This window comes from Larus michahellis, chromosome 5, assembly GCF_964199755.1.
Source record: "Larus michahellis chromosome 5, bLarMic1.1, whole genome shotgun sequence".
NCBI lineage: Eukaryota > Metazoa > Chordata > Aves > Charadriiformes > Laridae > Larus > Larus michahellis.
In genome coordinates, this window is record NC_133900.1 from 72,305,023 (window position 1) to 72,323,104 (window position 18,082).

At 41.9% G+C, this 18,082-nt stretch overlaps 1 protein-coding gene across 1 annotated transcript in view; it reads left to right on the top strand.

The window, feature by feature from the left end:
* The first annotated feature begins 16,427 nt into the window (after positions 1–16,427).
* Positions 16,428–18,082, top strand: part of GRXCR1 (glutaredoxin and cysteine rich domain containing 1) — a 42,045-nt gene continuing 40,390 nt past the window's right edge. The window contains exon 1 of the mRNA XM_074589256.1: positions 16,428–16,823. Within this exon, the coding sequence (XP_074445357.1) occupies positions 16,428–16,823 (396 nt within the window). The remainder of the gene's footprint in view (positions 16,824–18,082) is intronic.

An 18,082-nucleotide genomic window follows, 5' to 3' on the forward strand; every position in this document is an offset into this window, starting at 1 on the left:
TCCTGAGGAACTGTAGGACAGAAAGATGCCTGATCCTGTCCACAGGGCAAGTAAGCTATAAGAGACATTTTAAGCACGGTCTACACCCAAGATTTCCCTTTAGCCTAAAAACTCCCCACTTTGCGGATCATAGAAGAATAGAATTGTCTAGGTTGGAAGGCAACTTTAAGATCATCGAGTCCACCCATTAACCTAACACTGCCAGAACCACCACTAAACCATGTCCCTCAGCACCACGTCCACCTGTCTTTTAAATCCCTCCTCCTCTCCCATCCCACCTCCAGGGATGGCAATTCCACCACTTCCCTGGGCAGTCTGTTCCAATGTCTGACAACCCTCTCAATGAAGAAATTTTTCCTAATATCCAACCTAAACCTCCCCTGGCACAACTTGAGTCCATTTGCTCTTGTCCTATCACCTTTTGCTTGGGAGAAGAGACCGACCCCCACCTCAGGTAGTTGTAGAGAGTGCGGGACATCCTGCAGTGCAGCGATGTAGATGAACATATATTTGGACTTTAAGCCTGACCTATAGGATGCTCCACATAGCAGTATACATGCAATCATTGGGATTTAAAAAAATTGCAAAGCTTAAAGACAGTGAAGTTTGAGGCCACTCACACTTAGAGACAAGGCTTTCTTGTAGATCTGTGCAGGATCACGCAGCTGCTTTCTCTTTCCTCTCTTTCGGTGGTCAATAGGTTATTTGGGTGTCTGCAAAATCTTCCATTATACAGCCTGAGAAGCAAATAAATAGATGAACTACAGGTCTAGACATGTAGCAAGTACCAAACTGTAACTTTATCATCAGGGGATACAACAAAATATGAGGCCACAAAGAAAAGTCTTTGGGATAGTGAGTCAAAGAGACTCATCCTGTAGTCCAAAAATTGGGGCTGGCCTGAGCATCAGTCCACAACCAGGTAACCTGCAGTATCAGGTCAATACAAGTAGGTCAAGGCTTTGGGCACGGGCTTTTGTGCACTACTCCTGCTACCAGTATCATAGGATTGCCAACACTCTGCCCTCAGAAACAGCCTTTTAACTTAGTGCATCACCCATCCAGAGTTTAAATTCAGATTTGCAGTGTGGTTGGTCTTGGAAAACAGCCATGAAAAAACAGAACAGCAAATGTTTCCCCTCCAAACTCAGACCTTGCCTATGTAGAGCTTGCTTAGGCTTTTCCAGGTATTTGGGGTTATCTAACTGGTATCTCACTTCTACAGAACTTCATGGAACTTGCTTGTCTCTGAGGTGATCCAGGCTGGTGGGGCTCCAGGTTTTTTTAGCTTCTCTGTGGTGTTTGGGTAATTCCTGTTCTGGGGACTCTCATGAGCACAGCTAACAGAGGCAGCCACAGATGCAGCATGCTTGCGTGTCACTCTCTGGGTTCTGCTTTGGGAGCTTCTGGACCTTTTGGGGACAAGGTCCAGGATCACTGGCGAATGCTTGGGAAACTTCTGAGAAACTTAAGGGTGCCTGCTATTGCTGAGTAGGGACGAGGTAAGGGGAGATATAGGGCTGTGATCTCAAGGAAGCTCTAGTAGCTTCTAAAAAGCATGGTCAGCTGCCCTTTACCCAGAGGGACTGAGCCTTTGTTGCAGCTGCCACCAGTTAGGGAGGATCAAGCACCCTTTTAGTTGGTGCTTGGGACAGGGCTATATAAGAACTAGGTGCTTTATTGTGGTGATGATGATGATGTATAGTAGAGCAGTTCCCCAGGAGCTGTTTGCGTGGCTGTCCCTGCTAGGGCAGAGGATTTGACACAGGCTGAGCTTCAGATGATAGATGCAGTCCTACAACTCCCAGGCTGCAGGAGTACATGGGTTCTCTCTCTGATACCAGGAGAGATGGCTTTCTGTCCTCCTGGAGCTGTGCTGCCTCGGAGGAGCTGTGCCGCCTCGGAGGAGCTGTGCCACCAAGTGGAAGAGTTATAGGAGGAGAGACGACTGTGCCGCATTGGAGAAGATAGGAGCTTCTCTGAGATGCAGGAGCTTGAATAGCCTTGGACCTCAACTGCAGTAGAGAAGCAGGCAGTGTCCACACCTAGTGATGAGAAGGGGAAGGATGGAAGCTGGTGACCTCTAGCACCAAGAGGAAGGATTCTGTTCTGTCTAAGGGCTTACAAGTACAAAATAGGTCTGCTACCCACAAAAGTGAAGAGAAGCCAGATGTGCCTTCAAGCAAAGGATCCGGTCCACCTCCGGTCCACAAGGAGTAGTTTGGTCAGAGGAAATGAGGTGCAAGAATGGCAAAATGGTGGCTCTGAAAATAAAGTAAATTGGGCATAAGTATAAAATCAGGTAAGAAACACAGAAGGGAGTGGATCTCCTGATGCTAGGAGCATAGATGTCTACAAACACTAATGAAGCAGACCTGTGGACTGGGATGCTGGGCTGTCTTCTGGGGTGCTGGAGGGAGCTCTCTTAGGTGACCCGCTGAACTCTCCATCAGTTCTATGTCTGAAAGACTTCGTGTGGTGTACGGTAGAGACCGATGGACTTGCAGCCAAGTACTAAGTGGTGGGGGGAGGAAAGGGTGATAGAGTTGTAATTCAATAGTGGTTGTGTGTGTTTCGTAATACTTGAGTGATAATAGCTTCATAATTGTATGCAATAATTATGCAAAATGATATAACTAAATCAGCAGTAGTGATATGCTTATTATTTAATTATATTATTAGGCAATTACTTTCTTACTAGTGTATTGCTTAATCAGTAAATGCTTAAGCCTTGTAGTCTCCTACATCAGTCATATTTCAAGCCTGCAGGTATGAGGGTGTGAGTCAGACCCATGAAGTAGCAATGTCCAAAGGAGAATATACTTAAAGCGTCACAGATGTAAATATCAACTCTTATTTTGCAGTATTGGACCTTAGGTACAAAAACGTCTGTCTGCCTTGTCAGAGTCTTTAAGTACTTAAACAAGAAATTAGTTTAATCAAAGGGAATTACAGTCACTGCCTCAGTTCAAGTTCCATTTGAAAAGATCTTTTAATTTCTGACTCCTGCATAAATTTTGGTTCGTTCTTGATTCCAGCAAAGGAAATAATAATTGAAATGCCCAAATCAAGTGAAATACTACACTTCTTCCCTTAAAATACTAGCTTCTTAGAAACACTGAAGACAGATTGCTTTTTCAGGTCAACAAGCCAGAAAAGAAAGCTCTGTTAAAGCATCAGCCAGTTCGCTTTAGGAATATGTATGTTTCCCAAGACAACACGTCCAGCTGCATGGTTAGTTTGAGGATAATACATATAATTCTGCTATAATAAAATTATTTCATTACAGGAGCCAGAGAGGTCTGAAATCACTTCTTGCATTGCACCATCTATTGATCATGAAACAGCAGATTGCGTACTTTCATAATTTGTTGGGAAATGACTTGGCTGTAATCTATCCTGTTCCAGTCAGAGGAACTGTGTATTTCTTGTATATAGCTAATAAACCAGGGCTTTACTCAACACAAATACTTATACTGCTGAAAGTTTACAAGCCAGACATTCTAAATAATAATTCTATATTACTGTAGAAAGTAGAGTAGGTATTCAACTCCTCCAAGAAGGGGGTCAGAGAGAGAAGGCAGGCAGAGCGGCGAGGCTGAGGGGTGGGGGAAGCAGACCAAGCAGGGGATCAGAGGATGGAGAAAATCAAAGCCAGGACTGCGGAAGCTTTGCTAGGTATGCAGACGTTTCTGCGATGACTACTTAATTTGCCGTGAGCTTTGAATTTGATTAAAAGGCTTTCAGAAAATTGTTCATAACAAAATATTTGCTCCTAATGAAATCATTACATATGAAACTAAAGGAAATTATTATACAAATTAATAACTTTCTCACTCTGCTTTATTTCCTAGTTAACGGTGCCTGAAAGTTAGAGGAAAGTGTTTCAAGTGGGGAGAAGTTTGGACAGAGGAAGGGAGGTGCAAATTTGACACTGTACAGGAGCACTAATATACATGCAAATAGTTTGTCAAATCAAACAACAAATGCTGAAGAAGTTGTGGTATACAGATGAAATACATCAATACACTTTTTTTTTTTTTTTTTTGGAAAAGGAAAAAAAAGGATGACCAGCATTTTTAATTTACTCTGAGGTAAAGTGAGACTCTCCTGGCTCCAGCTGATGACACCAAATTCAATTACGGTACACAAAGGAAACTTGCCAGCTTTTGAAATCAGTCATCTCGCGTCTGCTGGGCAGCGCAGCCTGTGAAATAAGGGTTACAACCATGCACTGACATGGAGGAAACGATTCTCCTTTTCTTCAAAAAGAAACACAACAAGACACATTCGGGCATTTCACTGCAGTGAGCGTGCATGTGTGTACATCTGCTTTGGCTGTAGTCATGGACAACCAAAACTTGGACGAATTTAAACTTCATGTTTGTTTCAGTGAAGTATTTATCATTATAAAGCAGTAATTTTACAGTACATATGTATTTTCAGTAATACAGCTGTGGTATTCTTGTAAGCTATATCATCACACTATATGCCTACTTTTATACCACAATGAACATTTTTTCAGACCTGTGAACCGTGTTATGTGATAAGTAATGACCTAAGAAACTGAAATATATGTAATCAAAGGTGTACAAATGTCTGATTTTTTCAGCCACAGTGTTTGCTTAAAGTATTCTCTGTATAATTGTGGGCATCACTTACATGAAAATTTACACCCTTGTGTCTCATAAAAATAATCAATCTGTATTCCATGGACAAATAACAGTAATACAGAGCTTGTAAAAAACATGGAAAGGCATTCTGTGATGATGTCTTCATTTTTTGCTCCAAATTCAACAAATTAATGGTTTTTAAAAAGCAGTATTTTAATGTTAACTCTAAGCAAATACAGTGTTAAAGATGTAGGTGAGTTTCCAAAGCTAAACCCCCCTGCCTTTAGTGTTCCTGACATGAACTTTATCCTGTTTGCTCACGCGAATAACTCCCTTCCCTGCTGCGCTCTGAGTTGCTCTCCTGTGTCAAGCCGCCCCAGGCAGAGAGCAGAAAAAGCCCCCACTTTACCACTTGACCCTCTCTCAGCTCACTGTGGCTTTAACCTTGTGGCTTATTGTGTGCTTCTGATATTTTTAAAGGAAAGAGGGACTGAAACATCAAAAATAAAATTTGACAGGTGGCGTAGAGTTCAATTTTTTCATCAAGAAAGCCTGGGACAGCCATTTGAGTCCTAACAGTGGGCCAGCTCAGGTCCATGCCACGTGTTACCACACTTGATGTGTAGTCTTTGCGCTGCTCAGAAACTCCAGCTCCTATTGTGAGACTTAGGTCTGCCCAGTCGGAGTGAAGTACCTAAATATTACTAAGGGCCTGGGTAATCACATAACATACGTGGTTACTTCAAAGCTCTGAGTGCTTCTGCCATTAGCTACTGGCACCAACCTCCACAGGTCCAATCTGTCCCTGTAGTAGGCAACATGGGCATCCCTCTGAGAGAGGTCCATAGTGATCTGGTCTGGAATGGAATATCAAAATGCTCTCACTAAACTGCCAGGTAGGACAAGTAAGGCCATGTGAACTTTAGATGGTGCTGTATCCAGCATCTGTAAAGAAATTCACACCTGAGGTCACTCTGAATCGCAAGTCCTCCCATGGCAAGGGGTGACGGCTTAGGGGACTAGAACACCTCTCTTATGAAGAAAGGCTGAGGGATTTGGGTCTCTTCAGTCTGGAAAAAAGACAGCTGAGGGGGGACCTTATCAACGCTTATAAATACTTAAAGGGTGGGTGTCAGGAGGATGGGGCCAGGCTCTTTTCAGTGGTGCCCAGGGACAGGACAAGAGGTAATGGGCACAAACTTGAGCATAGGAAGTTCCACCTAAACATGAGGAGGAACTTCTTTACTTTGAGGGTGGCAGAGCCCTGGCACAGGCTGCCCAGAGAGGTGGTGGAGTCTCCATCTCTGGAGACATTCAAAACCCGCCTGGACATGTTCCTGTGCAACCTGCTCTAGGTGACCCTGCTCTGGCAGGGGGGGTTGGACTAGATGATCTCCAGAGGTCCCTTCCAACCCTGACCATTCCGTGATACTGTGACTTGCTTGCCAGCTGTTCCCAGGTTAAGCAACATGGCTGACTGATGAACATTTTTGCACCTCATTGTGAAGATATTCCACAAAACAATTAGGTTCCTACACACTGCAGTAATAGGGACCTGGTAACAACTGCCAGTAGAAATCCGTGTAAGCAGGTGGTTGATGGATTAGCAGATGCCAGGTTTGGGGGTCTCTTCTCAGTGAAGGGAATAACTTTTGATGTGTGGCTTAGTGACTGCATCTTCTACTAGCCAATAGCTTACACAATAGACTGTACTGAGGATGTTCAAGGGAGATGCAAGGTGCTGTGTGCACCCTGTTGCACCTCACCCTAAGAGACTGGATTTGGTAATCCTTGCAGTTTTGCTGTGAGTGTCACAATAACTGGTGATCTTTAGCAAAAATAGTGAAAAATGTGGAGATCTTCAGAACCTGACTGGACATGGTCCTGGGCAAATGCAGAACTGGTGAAATAAAAGGATTGCATAAAAATCACAGAATCACAGAATGGTTCAGGTTGGAAGGGACCTTAAAGATCACCTAGTTCCAACCCCCTGCCCTGGGCAGGGACACCTCCCACCAGACCAGGCTGCTCAAAGCCCCATCCAGCCTGGCCTTGAACACCTCCAGGGATGGGGCATCCACAGCTTCCCTGGGCAAAAATATCTCAGCTTCCATGAAGAATGAGATTACTTTCCATGCAGTTGGAGGGAAAGGTTTGAAAATATCAAAGGGGTGCAATAACAGGATTGACATCAAAGAGAAAAGAAACATACAGATTTTAAAATCATAGAATATTAACCCTTTCTGAAGATTTTAAGTGGCCTGACTCATGATTTCGGAAATATCATTGGTGACTAAGAGTCATTTGGGTCACTTGTTGGGACATCCTTAAATAATGTGATATCTGTGCTAGAGCTAAACCACCAAAATACTTCACTTATTTGCAAGGAATCTTCACCCGCCCAGTTGATTTAGCTTTCATCTGGGTTTTTGTTGCAGAAAGTAAAGAAAGCCTGCTGCAGGAAGGTGGGAATCTGTGCCAGGAAATGTAAGATGCAGAAAAATTTGTGAGGGAAGTCTCACAAATTATTTGCCCTGGAACAGAAGTGTCAGTAGAATGGCAGCAGAGAGATTTTGAGTCCAATAAATGCAAGTCTTTGGAGACCACAATAAACCGGGATTCTAGTGACAGTGCATGGCTATGAAAATTCACTGCAGTATCAATCAGACATCCCAGGTGCCTATTTTATCAGGAATCGTTATGCTGCTCAGTGTTCCAGGAACAGTTCTGGACAATGAAATAGCTTTTGCATTCAAAGAGGTGACATTTAGTCACCAGGCATTTAGCTGCCGGGCATAAAGGCCACCACTGCTTGTGAAAGGGGTTTGTTTGAAAGAAGAGAGTGCGTGTGTGTGTTATTAACTGGAGACGGAGGGTAAACTTTTAAATTAAATATGCTGCAGCTCAGTCAATATCTTGGGCTCAGTATCCTTGATGGGGGGCGATGGGGAGGTCTGAGCTCCTGCTGAGCTCACTTAGCGTCAGGACTGCCACTGAACCTCGCCAAAGATACGGTTAGAATCTTTGTGAATGCATATTTCAAACATAAGAATCTAATAAAATTAGACTGTGCATTTGAATTTGCCTCTGATGAATACGCACCACAGAGGAAACAGTCGCTCGCATACGAGTGTTCAGCTGAAGGCTGCATGCTTTGGGAACTGGTGTAATTTAGCCATCTCCTCAGCTACGGGGAGCGAAGAAATAAGAAATAGTAATCGAACAGTTACAGTAAAACTAATCAAACCAGAACAAATCAATACAAAACAAAAAGCCCCTCCAAAAGGTATTCTGACATCCCTCCAAAAGATATTCTGACCAGAAAAATATTTTATACGTTAAGGAATTTCACATTCACGGGAAGAAAACTGAAGAAGTGGAATTACCAGATGGTCAGTAATAATGTTGTGGGGCTGGGTGCACTGAAGAGCTCTGACAGGCAGGCTCAGAACACAGCCCTCAGACATGCCTGCTGGAAACGCAGCGTTCAATACTGTCACTGTTGCTCAGCTGTGACAAATAGAGGTAGAGCTAGAAAGAGAGAGAAAGAAATACTTATTTTGTTTTGAAACAGCTTTAAGATGAATCAGAAAAAAAAATGTGATTTAGCATGAAAGCTTGTTGGCAAGTCAGTCGGTATTTGTAAAAGTTTGACCAGGAAGCCTTGAGAGAAGTTCACATGCAATTTTATATTTACTGGAGACAAAAACATTAAGATTTTCCTTTCAGTTTCTTTGCCACTTTCTTTACGGGGCTCCGAGCAACCTGATCTACTTGAAGGTGTCCCTGCTTACTGCAGGGGGGTTGGACTAGATGGCCTTTAAAGGTCCCTTCCCACCCGAACTATTCTATGGTTCTCTGATATCCTACTTTGGATCTCAGGTATGAGAAAGCGGACCGATGCTGCACCAGGAGCTCCTGAGGTTTTAAAACCCAGGGATGGTTCTGACATTGAGGATTCCTGTGGAGACACACTGTCTTCCCCTTTCATTTGCAGCCTGGTTAATGAGCCTGTAAATTGAATTAGCTCAGTCTAAGTGCTCAAAGTCCAAGCTGAAATGAAAAGAAAACAAGATTAGAATACTGTATGGAGGCTATACTTGTTTTGCTGCCTTTGATTTCCAGAGGAATGCAATAAGACTGAAATAATAATAACAAAAGAATATGTGACTGGTGACATATGATTCATTATAATGTACAAACCAACCTATCGAACAGTGTTCAAATATCAGAGTGCTGGGTACTCAGCTGGCAAGTCAGTGTTTCCCAGCCTAAAGAGATTAAGTGTAGCTGAAGAAGGTGGCATCTTATTTTTCTTTTTTTCCCCTAGTGCCATGGCAAGTGCATATCCATTTGGGCAATGTTTGGCATCTCTTTTTTCACACAGCAAATGAGTGGCCCAAGGAAGTGACTGCCAATTAGAGTTGCGAATACCTGGATTTATGATAACAACAGTGCACTGAAGTGTGGGGGAAAAGCAGGACAGCACTGCATCAGTTGTTCCCAATGACTTTGAAGCAATCAGTGCTAAAAGAAGAAAGCATCATCTGTCCTCCAAAGCTTTTCCTCCCACCATAGATCAAAAAGTAATGGTTTTCCTGTTAGCAAGCAGAAGAGGAAGGCCTCTCTCCTCTGTTGGTGGTGCCTCTGTAGCCCCCTCTGCACCTGCCCCTGGGCCTGCTGTGTGCCAGCCTTAGCGGGAGACCGGCTCCAATGGTACCTGACATCCCTGTTCCGATGGGTGAATCACCAGTCCAGGCTCTGCCATTTGCATTGGCTAAGCTCTGAATTTCTGTCGGTAGAAAGCCAGTGATTTCATCCAGCTTGAGCATCGATTCATCAGCTGGTCAAGATAAGCATTTGCTGACATTATGTCCCTGCCCATCCTAAGGGTTAGCCTGAATCAAAGTGGGTGAGGGGATTCCCAGTTCGGTGGCTGAGATCCGCAGAGCCTAAATGACTTAATGATTCATCCCTCTTGCAATTAGCTCAGCCATTAAGCAGACCAATACCCTAATCCCCTGCCCTCTGCCTGGCCTTTCTCTGTTCGCCTCTGGACTCGGTTGTGGGTTACCGTCACGTGGAAAAGTCCAACCGGTCTCATCTCTTCTGTGTCCATGGATGGCTCTTCTGACTCCAGGTTTGATGAAGATTTACCTCTGGGAACTCACGGCTATGAAACTCTCCTCAGGAGCACACAAGACAAAGGTGATACGTTTCTTTCTCCTGAAGGCTGTATGAAACGCTATCCTTTCCTTTTCAGCCAGGATTGAATACGTTTGTATATATACAAATATTTCCTTCACCAAAACCGACATCTTCCCCATCTTAAATTAAAAATAGCACAGCAACCCAGGCATTGGATGACTTTTCTTATCAACCAGTGGCCGTATGGGAAATCACAGTGTATGCAGAGCATCTTCCTTATGCAGGAGTCAGTCTGCTGTTACGTACATGAGCAGCAGCTGGAATAAACTCAACTTTACAAGATTTTGGAGTCTTTCTTTTCTCGACAGTGATCTGAAGACATGATGAACAAACAACGTATAAGGATTTATCAAGCTTTGAATGAAAGAAACCCACAGCAAGAATAGTAGCGGTAACATTAGCTAGGAATAATGGAACAAAATGAAAGTCCTTTATCTTATTTTCATCACTCTTATTCCCGTGTGTGAAGTGAGAGCTAAGCTGCATTATTATGTGTTATTATCTCTAGAGTATCTACTGTCTACAATCACAATAATGATGTGGTTTTCTAAGGAGAAAAAAAAATGATAGGAAGAAAACACTGAATATGATTTTCTCCTGTGAAAGCCAGAGATGCAAAAAAAAATATTCCAAAGCACTAGTAGTCATATTTTTAGCTCAAAAATATCTGTCAAAACTACTACATAGTGTAAAGTTTGAGAGAGGAATGCAAGATCTGTGCTTCAAGTCTACCAGTAGACATTTGCATGTTCAGCGGCGGAATTTCCATACAGTCTGCAAGCAGTAATTTGTACACACTCCCACAGAAGAATAAATCTGATCAAAAAAGAACCACTGCCATGTTGTTAGCATTGATTCCCTCCAAGGTAAAATCCCAAAATAAATATTACTCAGTCAAAAAACCCAGGTTGGATATAAACCTACCTGAAAAACATTTCCGTAATCTGAGAAAAAAATTCTAAAAACATAAGCCTACTCACAGTATTTATAAATCCTTTCCATTCCTATATAAGATTCTCAGAGTAATTCCAGCAAAGCTATATAATTAAATCTTTCTTGTCTCCAAGAACACGTAAGAGATGTGTTTAAATAAGGTCACTCACTAATGAAATGTTGACAGCCCAGCCGTAGGACTCAGCAGCTGTTTAAGAGAACATAGCAACGCGAGGGAAAGACCACCACATCCAAAATATAACAATGCAGCATTCAACGATCTAGTTGGAATTTGTCCAAAATATAGACAGCAACATGTTGGCCTAACATACTTACCTTATAAAAAGGGCTATAAGGATTTTGCGTCTGGTGTACATATGAATATATGTATTTTTGAGTCAAAGGATGACAGAAGTTTGAAAGAATTTGTTTTAAATTTTATTCATCTGATATTACCCATTTTCAAGAAAATGGCTGTGAATTTCAAGTTAAAGATGGTTGTTGACTACCTTTCCAGATAAAATGTAGGGCACTTCTCCCTAAAGAGTTTGGAAATGGAGGCTTTCTGCTACCGCTGGCAAAAAGGGTAGCAGAAAGATCCCATATGTCCCCTTACCTCCTTGCGCACTTGTGTGCATGGCCTAGATACATGTGTTGATTTCCTCATTCTTTTAACTCATTCATTATGTAAATTGAAGAAACAACACAACCAACTCACCAACGCAAACAGAAATACAGAGACGGAAACCCTGCCATTCTGCCTAACAGCTGTTGAACAGAGGTTAAATGAAATCTACAAATAAAATGAAATGGCAGTGTAAAGCACTCGTCACATGAATAATTTGATGTTATAATAGCAACAGGATGCTTGGTCTGTTCTCATCTGTAGTATTTCTGTTTAGCAGCTGCTATGCCTGATAAAAAACTGCCAGACGGAAGAGTTCCCTGATGGGTACCTGACCATGCTCTGTGCATCCTCCTGAACTTTACTACAGTTAAAATGTTATTCTGGACCTGCAGGAAAGGAGACAGATGTTTTCTCAGCTTAGCAAATGGGAATACTCCTTCTCTGAGCAAGTGGGAAACGCACTAAATCTGTCTCAGCTAGAAACATGTTTAGCATTCATGGTTCAAATCGTCTGCTTTTGTAATCTCTAAAGCATAGAGCGTGTTGTTCACAAACTTTATTTACTTGTAACAGAATAAACAAACTTAACTTTCCACATGAGCTTTTACAAACTGGAATACCTGCTTCCCCACAACAAACGTGAAATGTAGGGCTCTTGAATGTCTGAGTCCTGATGAATGCTCCGTTAATTGTGCATTAACAATTAGAGATTAAAAAATACGCTTCTGATTACTACCAGTGTAATGAAGTTAGAGCTGGTTGCAAGCAGACTTTGTAGAGTGAAGAAAACTTAGTATCACAAGACAAGCCACTGTGAATTCCTGCCATCTGTCTAATGATGAATGACACCAGTGTGAATGGTATCAAGTCAGCCTACGGATTTGCTATATATACTTAGTAACCTGACAATACATCAGGCAAAACGGCTCCAGTTACACTGTGCATCAAAACAGAGAGTATAACGCTTTGTCAGAAGGTAAACTGCTCTATAAATTAAAATTACCACATGTCCAGAAACGAAGAAGGCATTCGTTGATTTCAACCTAGTTTCTTTCTTTTTTGGACATCTGTTTTCTTCCAAAAGTCTCATTTTCATGATTTGGGTTTCCTTTCACTGCTATTTTAATACTACCAATTCTAACAGTTCTTTATACCTTGTACTTTTGTTCTCTGATCAATGAGAATGTCATGAGGTCCATTTTTACAGTAGTCCCAAGTAGTACACTCTACATTTCTTCAGCAAAATGCAGACAATCTCTGCTGCTCAATACACATGGCTAGATACTCTTTCCAGCGTTTTGCTACAGTTGAATGTTCTTAATTTGTGATCCTTTCCTGAGGTGAAGCTGGTAAACTTAGAGAAATGGAGTGCCTAGGACAGATTCTCTACTTGTATAAGCTGCTGAAATTGAAGTGTATCTATGTATATACATGCGATGAACTCTGACAGCTAGATGTCACCTACATATTACAGAAATTACGTCAGGGTTATAAATGAGACTCGAGTTTCCTTCTGTTCTCTTCTGCTCTCTTTTTCTTTCCTGATACAGTTATAAGGGTCTCACTCGGCATAATGTGATTGCTCCCTTAGCTTAGTTCAAAGCTCTCATCTTAAATGTATTTTAGAGTTTGGCTCACCCGACCGAATTCCAATCATTTAAAAGGTAAGTATTTAGACTAAGCTTACTAGTTAGACTTTCTCCACTTTCTCTGTCAGGGAAGAAAGGTGTGATGAATCACTCCCTGCAGGCATGAAGTGTGGAGGATTCTCAGGTGTCTATGCAGATTCTTAGATGTCTAAAGCAGATGTTTGTCTTTCAGGCTGCATTGTACAGCATCTGTCCCCTGGGCGTTATCCAGTACTGGGATCTTGACTCTGTGTCCAGAAGAAGCATCAGAAGTCAACAACGTACAGAAGCATCATCGTCTTTGTTCCTTTCAACTTAGTGATAAGTTTGAACGCGATAAAATGTGAGGAATTTACTGGAAACCTTATTATTTAGCAGCAACATCAAGGTAATGGGCTGGTCCATTTCCTTTTGAGATGGGACAGAGTAAAAGAATAGTCAATGGATGTAATATCTTCTTTCCAGGTGTTTTTTTTTTTTTACAGGGGACTTCTCCACTCAGGAGAAATCTCCATAGTGACAACATTTTTCTCTGTGTGCTTTAATTTTATGCTTGCTGGACTCCCTGGCCTCAAATTAATCAATGGCAGAACATTAGGACCAAACTAAGCAGAAACAAAAACTAACAATAACCAAATGATTCAGAAAGAGTCATAATTATGGGTAAGAAATATCTCATTACAGCAAAACCCCGCCGCAGTAGTTTTTAATGGATACCGCTCATTAAATGAAATAACGCTTTGGAAAATAAGTTTGTCTAGAGAAGCTAGAAACTCATAAACGTAAATATAACTGCTGGCAGGGTGCTGCATCAAACTGGGTATGTGGAGTTTGTGTCAGCATTTAGTATAAATTTTATTCTGCAGGAGGGACAGAGGTAGCTCGGTCAATTCCTGTCCTTTCTACCTTGGTTGAGAACGTGCACCCAGAGATGGGACAAATATGTGCATTTCAGGTCTTTGAACTCCTAAATGTCTCCTGTCATGAATACAACCGGTTTAGAGTCTGTTGTCTGTTTCCTGCTGCCAATGCGCACTTACCCCCAAAGTCAGGTTTGCTCAGAGAAGGCCCACAGCTGGAACATCAAGAAGAAATCTTGTGCGTGTAAACACCTCTGTCAAGGGGCACTCGCCACTGAGCTTAACTATTTTTCTGCGGAGAAAACTGTGCATACGGTTTCTCATTTCTCATAACCAGACATAAAAATATTGCCAAATGAAAAATGGAATTGCCATGAAAATAAACGATGAGCTATTTTCCTACAAGCAAGATGCTAACAGTATTTGGAGTGCTTTTAAAATGTGGTACTGCTTAATTCTGCATTTATTCAATGCTACATTAACTTTTTAAATGACTCAGGTAGCATCAAATCCTTTGCACCATAGACAACACAAACTTTCCCATTGCCTGCAAGAGGAGTAAAATGGTTTCTGTGTTAAAGAATATACAGCACCAATTGGAGGAAATGAAAATATGAAAGTGTTGTGCAAAAAAATTTCCATTATAGAAGCTCAAATTTCTTAATCTGTGGCAATCGATTGCCAAGCATTTGGGTTTTATTATTGAATTTAGAAAAAGAATAGTAAAAGAGTTGATTACTACAGATTTTGAAGTCAGTTTTTAGCAATAATGCGCTCTATCTATTGTCAAAACTCCTGTGGTCAAGCGGCTGTATTACAGTGTGATTCAACCCCCTCCAAAATGAATTTCACAAGGTGTCTTATTAGCACAGACTTTGATACAAACTGGTTTTCTTCTCTCAAAGATGAGTAGCAATGCATTTTAACTCTTCTAACATTATTTTTACCTATTTTTTTTTCTGTGTGAATAATAGTAGTTGATAATACAGTGAATTAGAAAGAAGTGTGGCAACCGTGAATGCTATGAAATGCCACTAATCATTTGTGTTTCTATTCTGTAGATGGAAAATCAGTAATTTCAGAGTTTAGTCACACAAAAATGTGATTTTTCTTGGGCCGAAGAGCATTTTTTTCGTGCCTCTTCTTCAAAAGAAATTTCCAATAACCCCCACCTAGTTGCTGAAAGACTTGAGCCTGCGTTTCCAAAATCTTGGCCAGAAAGCCTCCTCAGATGCTTGAAGCTCTGCAGCTGCTCATGGCCATGGGCGTTACCGTTCTGGGTTGGCTGAGCATCGAGGGGCTCATTTCATGCCTACTCCTGTCGGGGGGTCACAGGCTTCAGGAAGCAATTCAGTATGCATGCGCCTGGAGAGAGGATGACGCTGTGGAGATTGTTTAGGGAACGTTTGCCAGGAAAGTGAGAAGGGGATGGAGTTCTCGTTGCAGCTCTATGGGATGCTTTGCATTTTACTTTAAACGGAGAAAATGCAGAAATAGCACTGTAAGTAAGGATCGTCGTTGCAAACTCAGAACCAGCTTGGGGGTCTAAGGCACTACTACTGCATGGTATTGGGTAGAAATAATCAGAAATCTCAAGTGTGGGTTTGTTATTTTTATATCTAGAGCCGGGTGCCTAACGCTGCGCCAGCCTCTGCTTGTGATTAGTTGGGACAGAGGAATTTGCTTCCCCTGCAGTTAAATCCACATTACCCTACTTTTTTTGTTGTTTGATCCTTGTTGCCCCAATTAATTAGCTTTCTCCTATTGCTTTGTTCAGATTCCCTTGGCCCAGTCCCTTGAATAATTGTCAGAACCGCACGGAGGCTGTGGTTACCGTGTGGTACTGGCTGCGGCTCGGTTTTATTTAATAACACAGTGTTACTCTGTGCAACAAATTGTGACTAATTGCTTCTCCACTGCTCTGCCAGTCTGTGACAAGGCCAGCACCACAAAACACCAGAGCTCCCCGCCGAAGCTCTGTAAGCTTATATCAATAGCAACTTTGGTGAATGAGGTCTGACTGGTAGGGGAATTGAGTGTTTTGGTGAAAGGAATGTGCCCGTCATTGACTCCAGTGCTGAATTTTGCGATTTTCCCCTCAGGTGTAACATATATAAACAGCTTTGACTCTGCAGATCTTGGGAAAAACTCTTCTTTTTTGCCTTTCTCAGCGAACAAGAACTGCATTCATATAAACTCATGGAATTTCTGTTATTGGGTTTATCATGTGTGGGTTTCAATTTTTATTTTAATCAAGGAATATGATTTCTCCCTTTCTTGCTTTCTCCCTTGGTGCTAAAAAGTACACACTGCCTTTTTAATATTTAATTGACGAGATCGTTTTACAGGTTTTAGTTTAAAGGTAACCATAGCACAAACGCATCCATTATTAACTGCAGAAGGGCAGCGTAGCTTCTTGGGAACCCTCTTCAGTTTAATATGAGAACCCCCGTCAACAGAAAACAGCGCTGATATTGTTGTTAAGTGTGACAAACTGGCAAATGCCATGGCCACCACGCTGGAACAATGCAAACTGCTTATGTCAATGGAAGAGGCGATGTTTAAAAGCGAGATGAAGGCGGAGAGCGAGAGGCTGTCGAGGAAGGTTCGATTCCGCGTTGCGTCCTCGCACAGCGGGAGGGTGCTGAAGGAGGTCTACGCCGACGGGGAGGCCGCCGACTCTCTGGACTCCGAGTACGCCAGTAGCTCAGAGACCGACCAAACCAGCCGGCTGAGCGAAGTGGACGGGCAGCAGAATGGACACGTAGGGTCCGAGTGCGACGAAAACGAGAACGAGCCGGACGACTTGCTCATTTTAGTCAGAGCCACTAAAGAGAAGGGGTTTGGTACAAAGAGAGTCAACATCCTCAGCAAAAACGGCACAGTCAGGGGAGTCAAGCATAAAGTCAGCGCTGGGCAAGTCCTCTTTGATAATTTGGCAAAAGTATTTCAGGTAGGCGATGTGCTCCTGCTGTCCCTGAGCCCTGCGTCTCTCCCTTTTAACTCCCCCCTTTATTCTTCCCCTTCGTCCAAACCTCTCTCATTTATGGTTTCTCAATATTCTGCCTCATTCCCACTGCTGTCCGCTCGCTGCCGTCGCACAGGAGGGGCTCATTGCTCTTTCTGGTGCAGTCTGGCTCCCCACTCCTAATCAACTGTGAAATTTTTCTTTCAAAATTGACTTAAAATTTGCTGACTAGAAATGAGTACGTTGTGCTATCTGTGTATGGACCTGGAAAGAAACCTAACAGAGAAAGTAACTGGGGCTTTGTTGGAGATCTGTACAGATCCACTGTACGGGGAAGTGTCACGTTTCCACTTCTATTATATTAGTTCTAACGAGTTTACGATGTTATCTACTGTCCCCTACGTGTAAATATGTATACTTGCAAATTCCATTGTGTCTCATCTGCAAAGTAGATCAAATTAGATGCAGGATGGCAGCAATGATGGTTTTCCCACATGAAAATTTCAGAGGAATGAAATCTTAGTCGGAAGTCTCTTTTATTAATGTCTGTTTTCCATTTATTTTGTAGAAGGAGCAGAATATCTGTATTTGAAACAGATGCCACACTGACATCTTAGGCAGAGAAATAAAGACCTCATAAAAATCAAGATAAAATTTCTAAAAAATTTAGTTCCTGTATGTAGAATTTATCCATATAAGCTATTCAAGCCTTTGAATCATTAATATTCAAACAAAAGAGCAACATGCAACAAACTCTTTCTAAAGGTTGTTATAATCCAGAATTAGGATGGTCACTTAAGTTAACCTATATTCGGCTTCAGAACATTGTTTTAAAAGCATTTTTGCAGTTTTAAAGCAGGGGAAATTTGATATTAGTAGCAACTGTTGTTGTGTGTTGAAATGAAATCTGACAGCTCTTTCTTACTTTGAAGCTCAGTCATTTCATAATATGTTTAGAAATTGCTATAGATTAACATTCTCTTGCTTCTGAATATGAATTTGTCCTCTGTGTTGTAGCTAAATTAGAGCAGTCTTTTTGTCAGTATCAATGTTCCTGGGGAAGATGGATATTTCAAAGATTAATTAGCTGTTCATTTTTGTTCTTTACATCACATAGCACTGAAGTCGCTTGCTTGCTTTCAAGCCACTCACTGAGGAGTTTGTCCTTGAATTCCCTAATCTGATAAAATTTGTAAGAAACTCACTTTTTCTAAGTAGATGTGAGTTAGAAAATGTTAACTGGG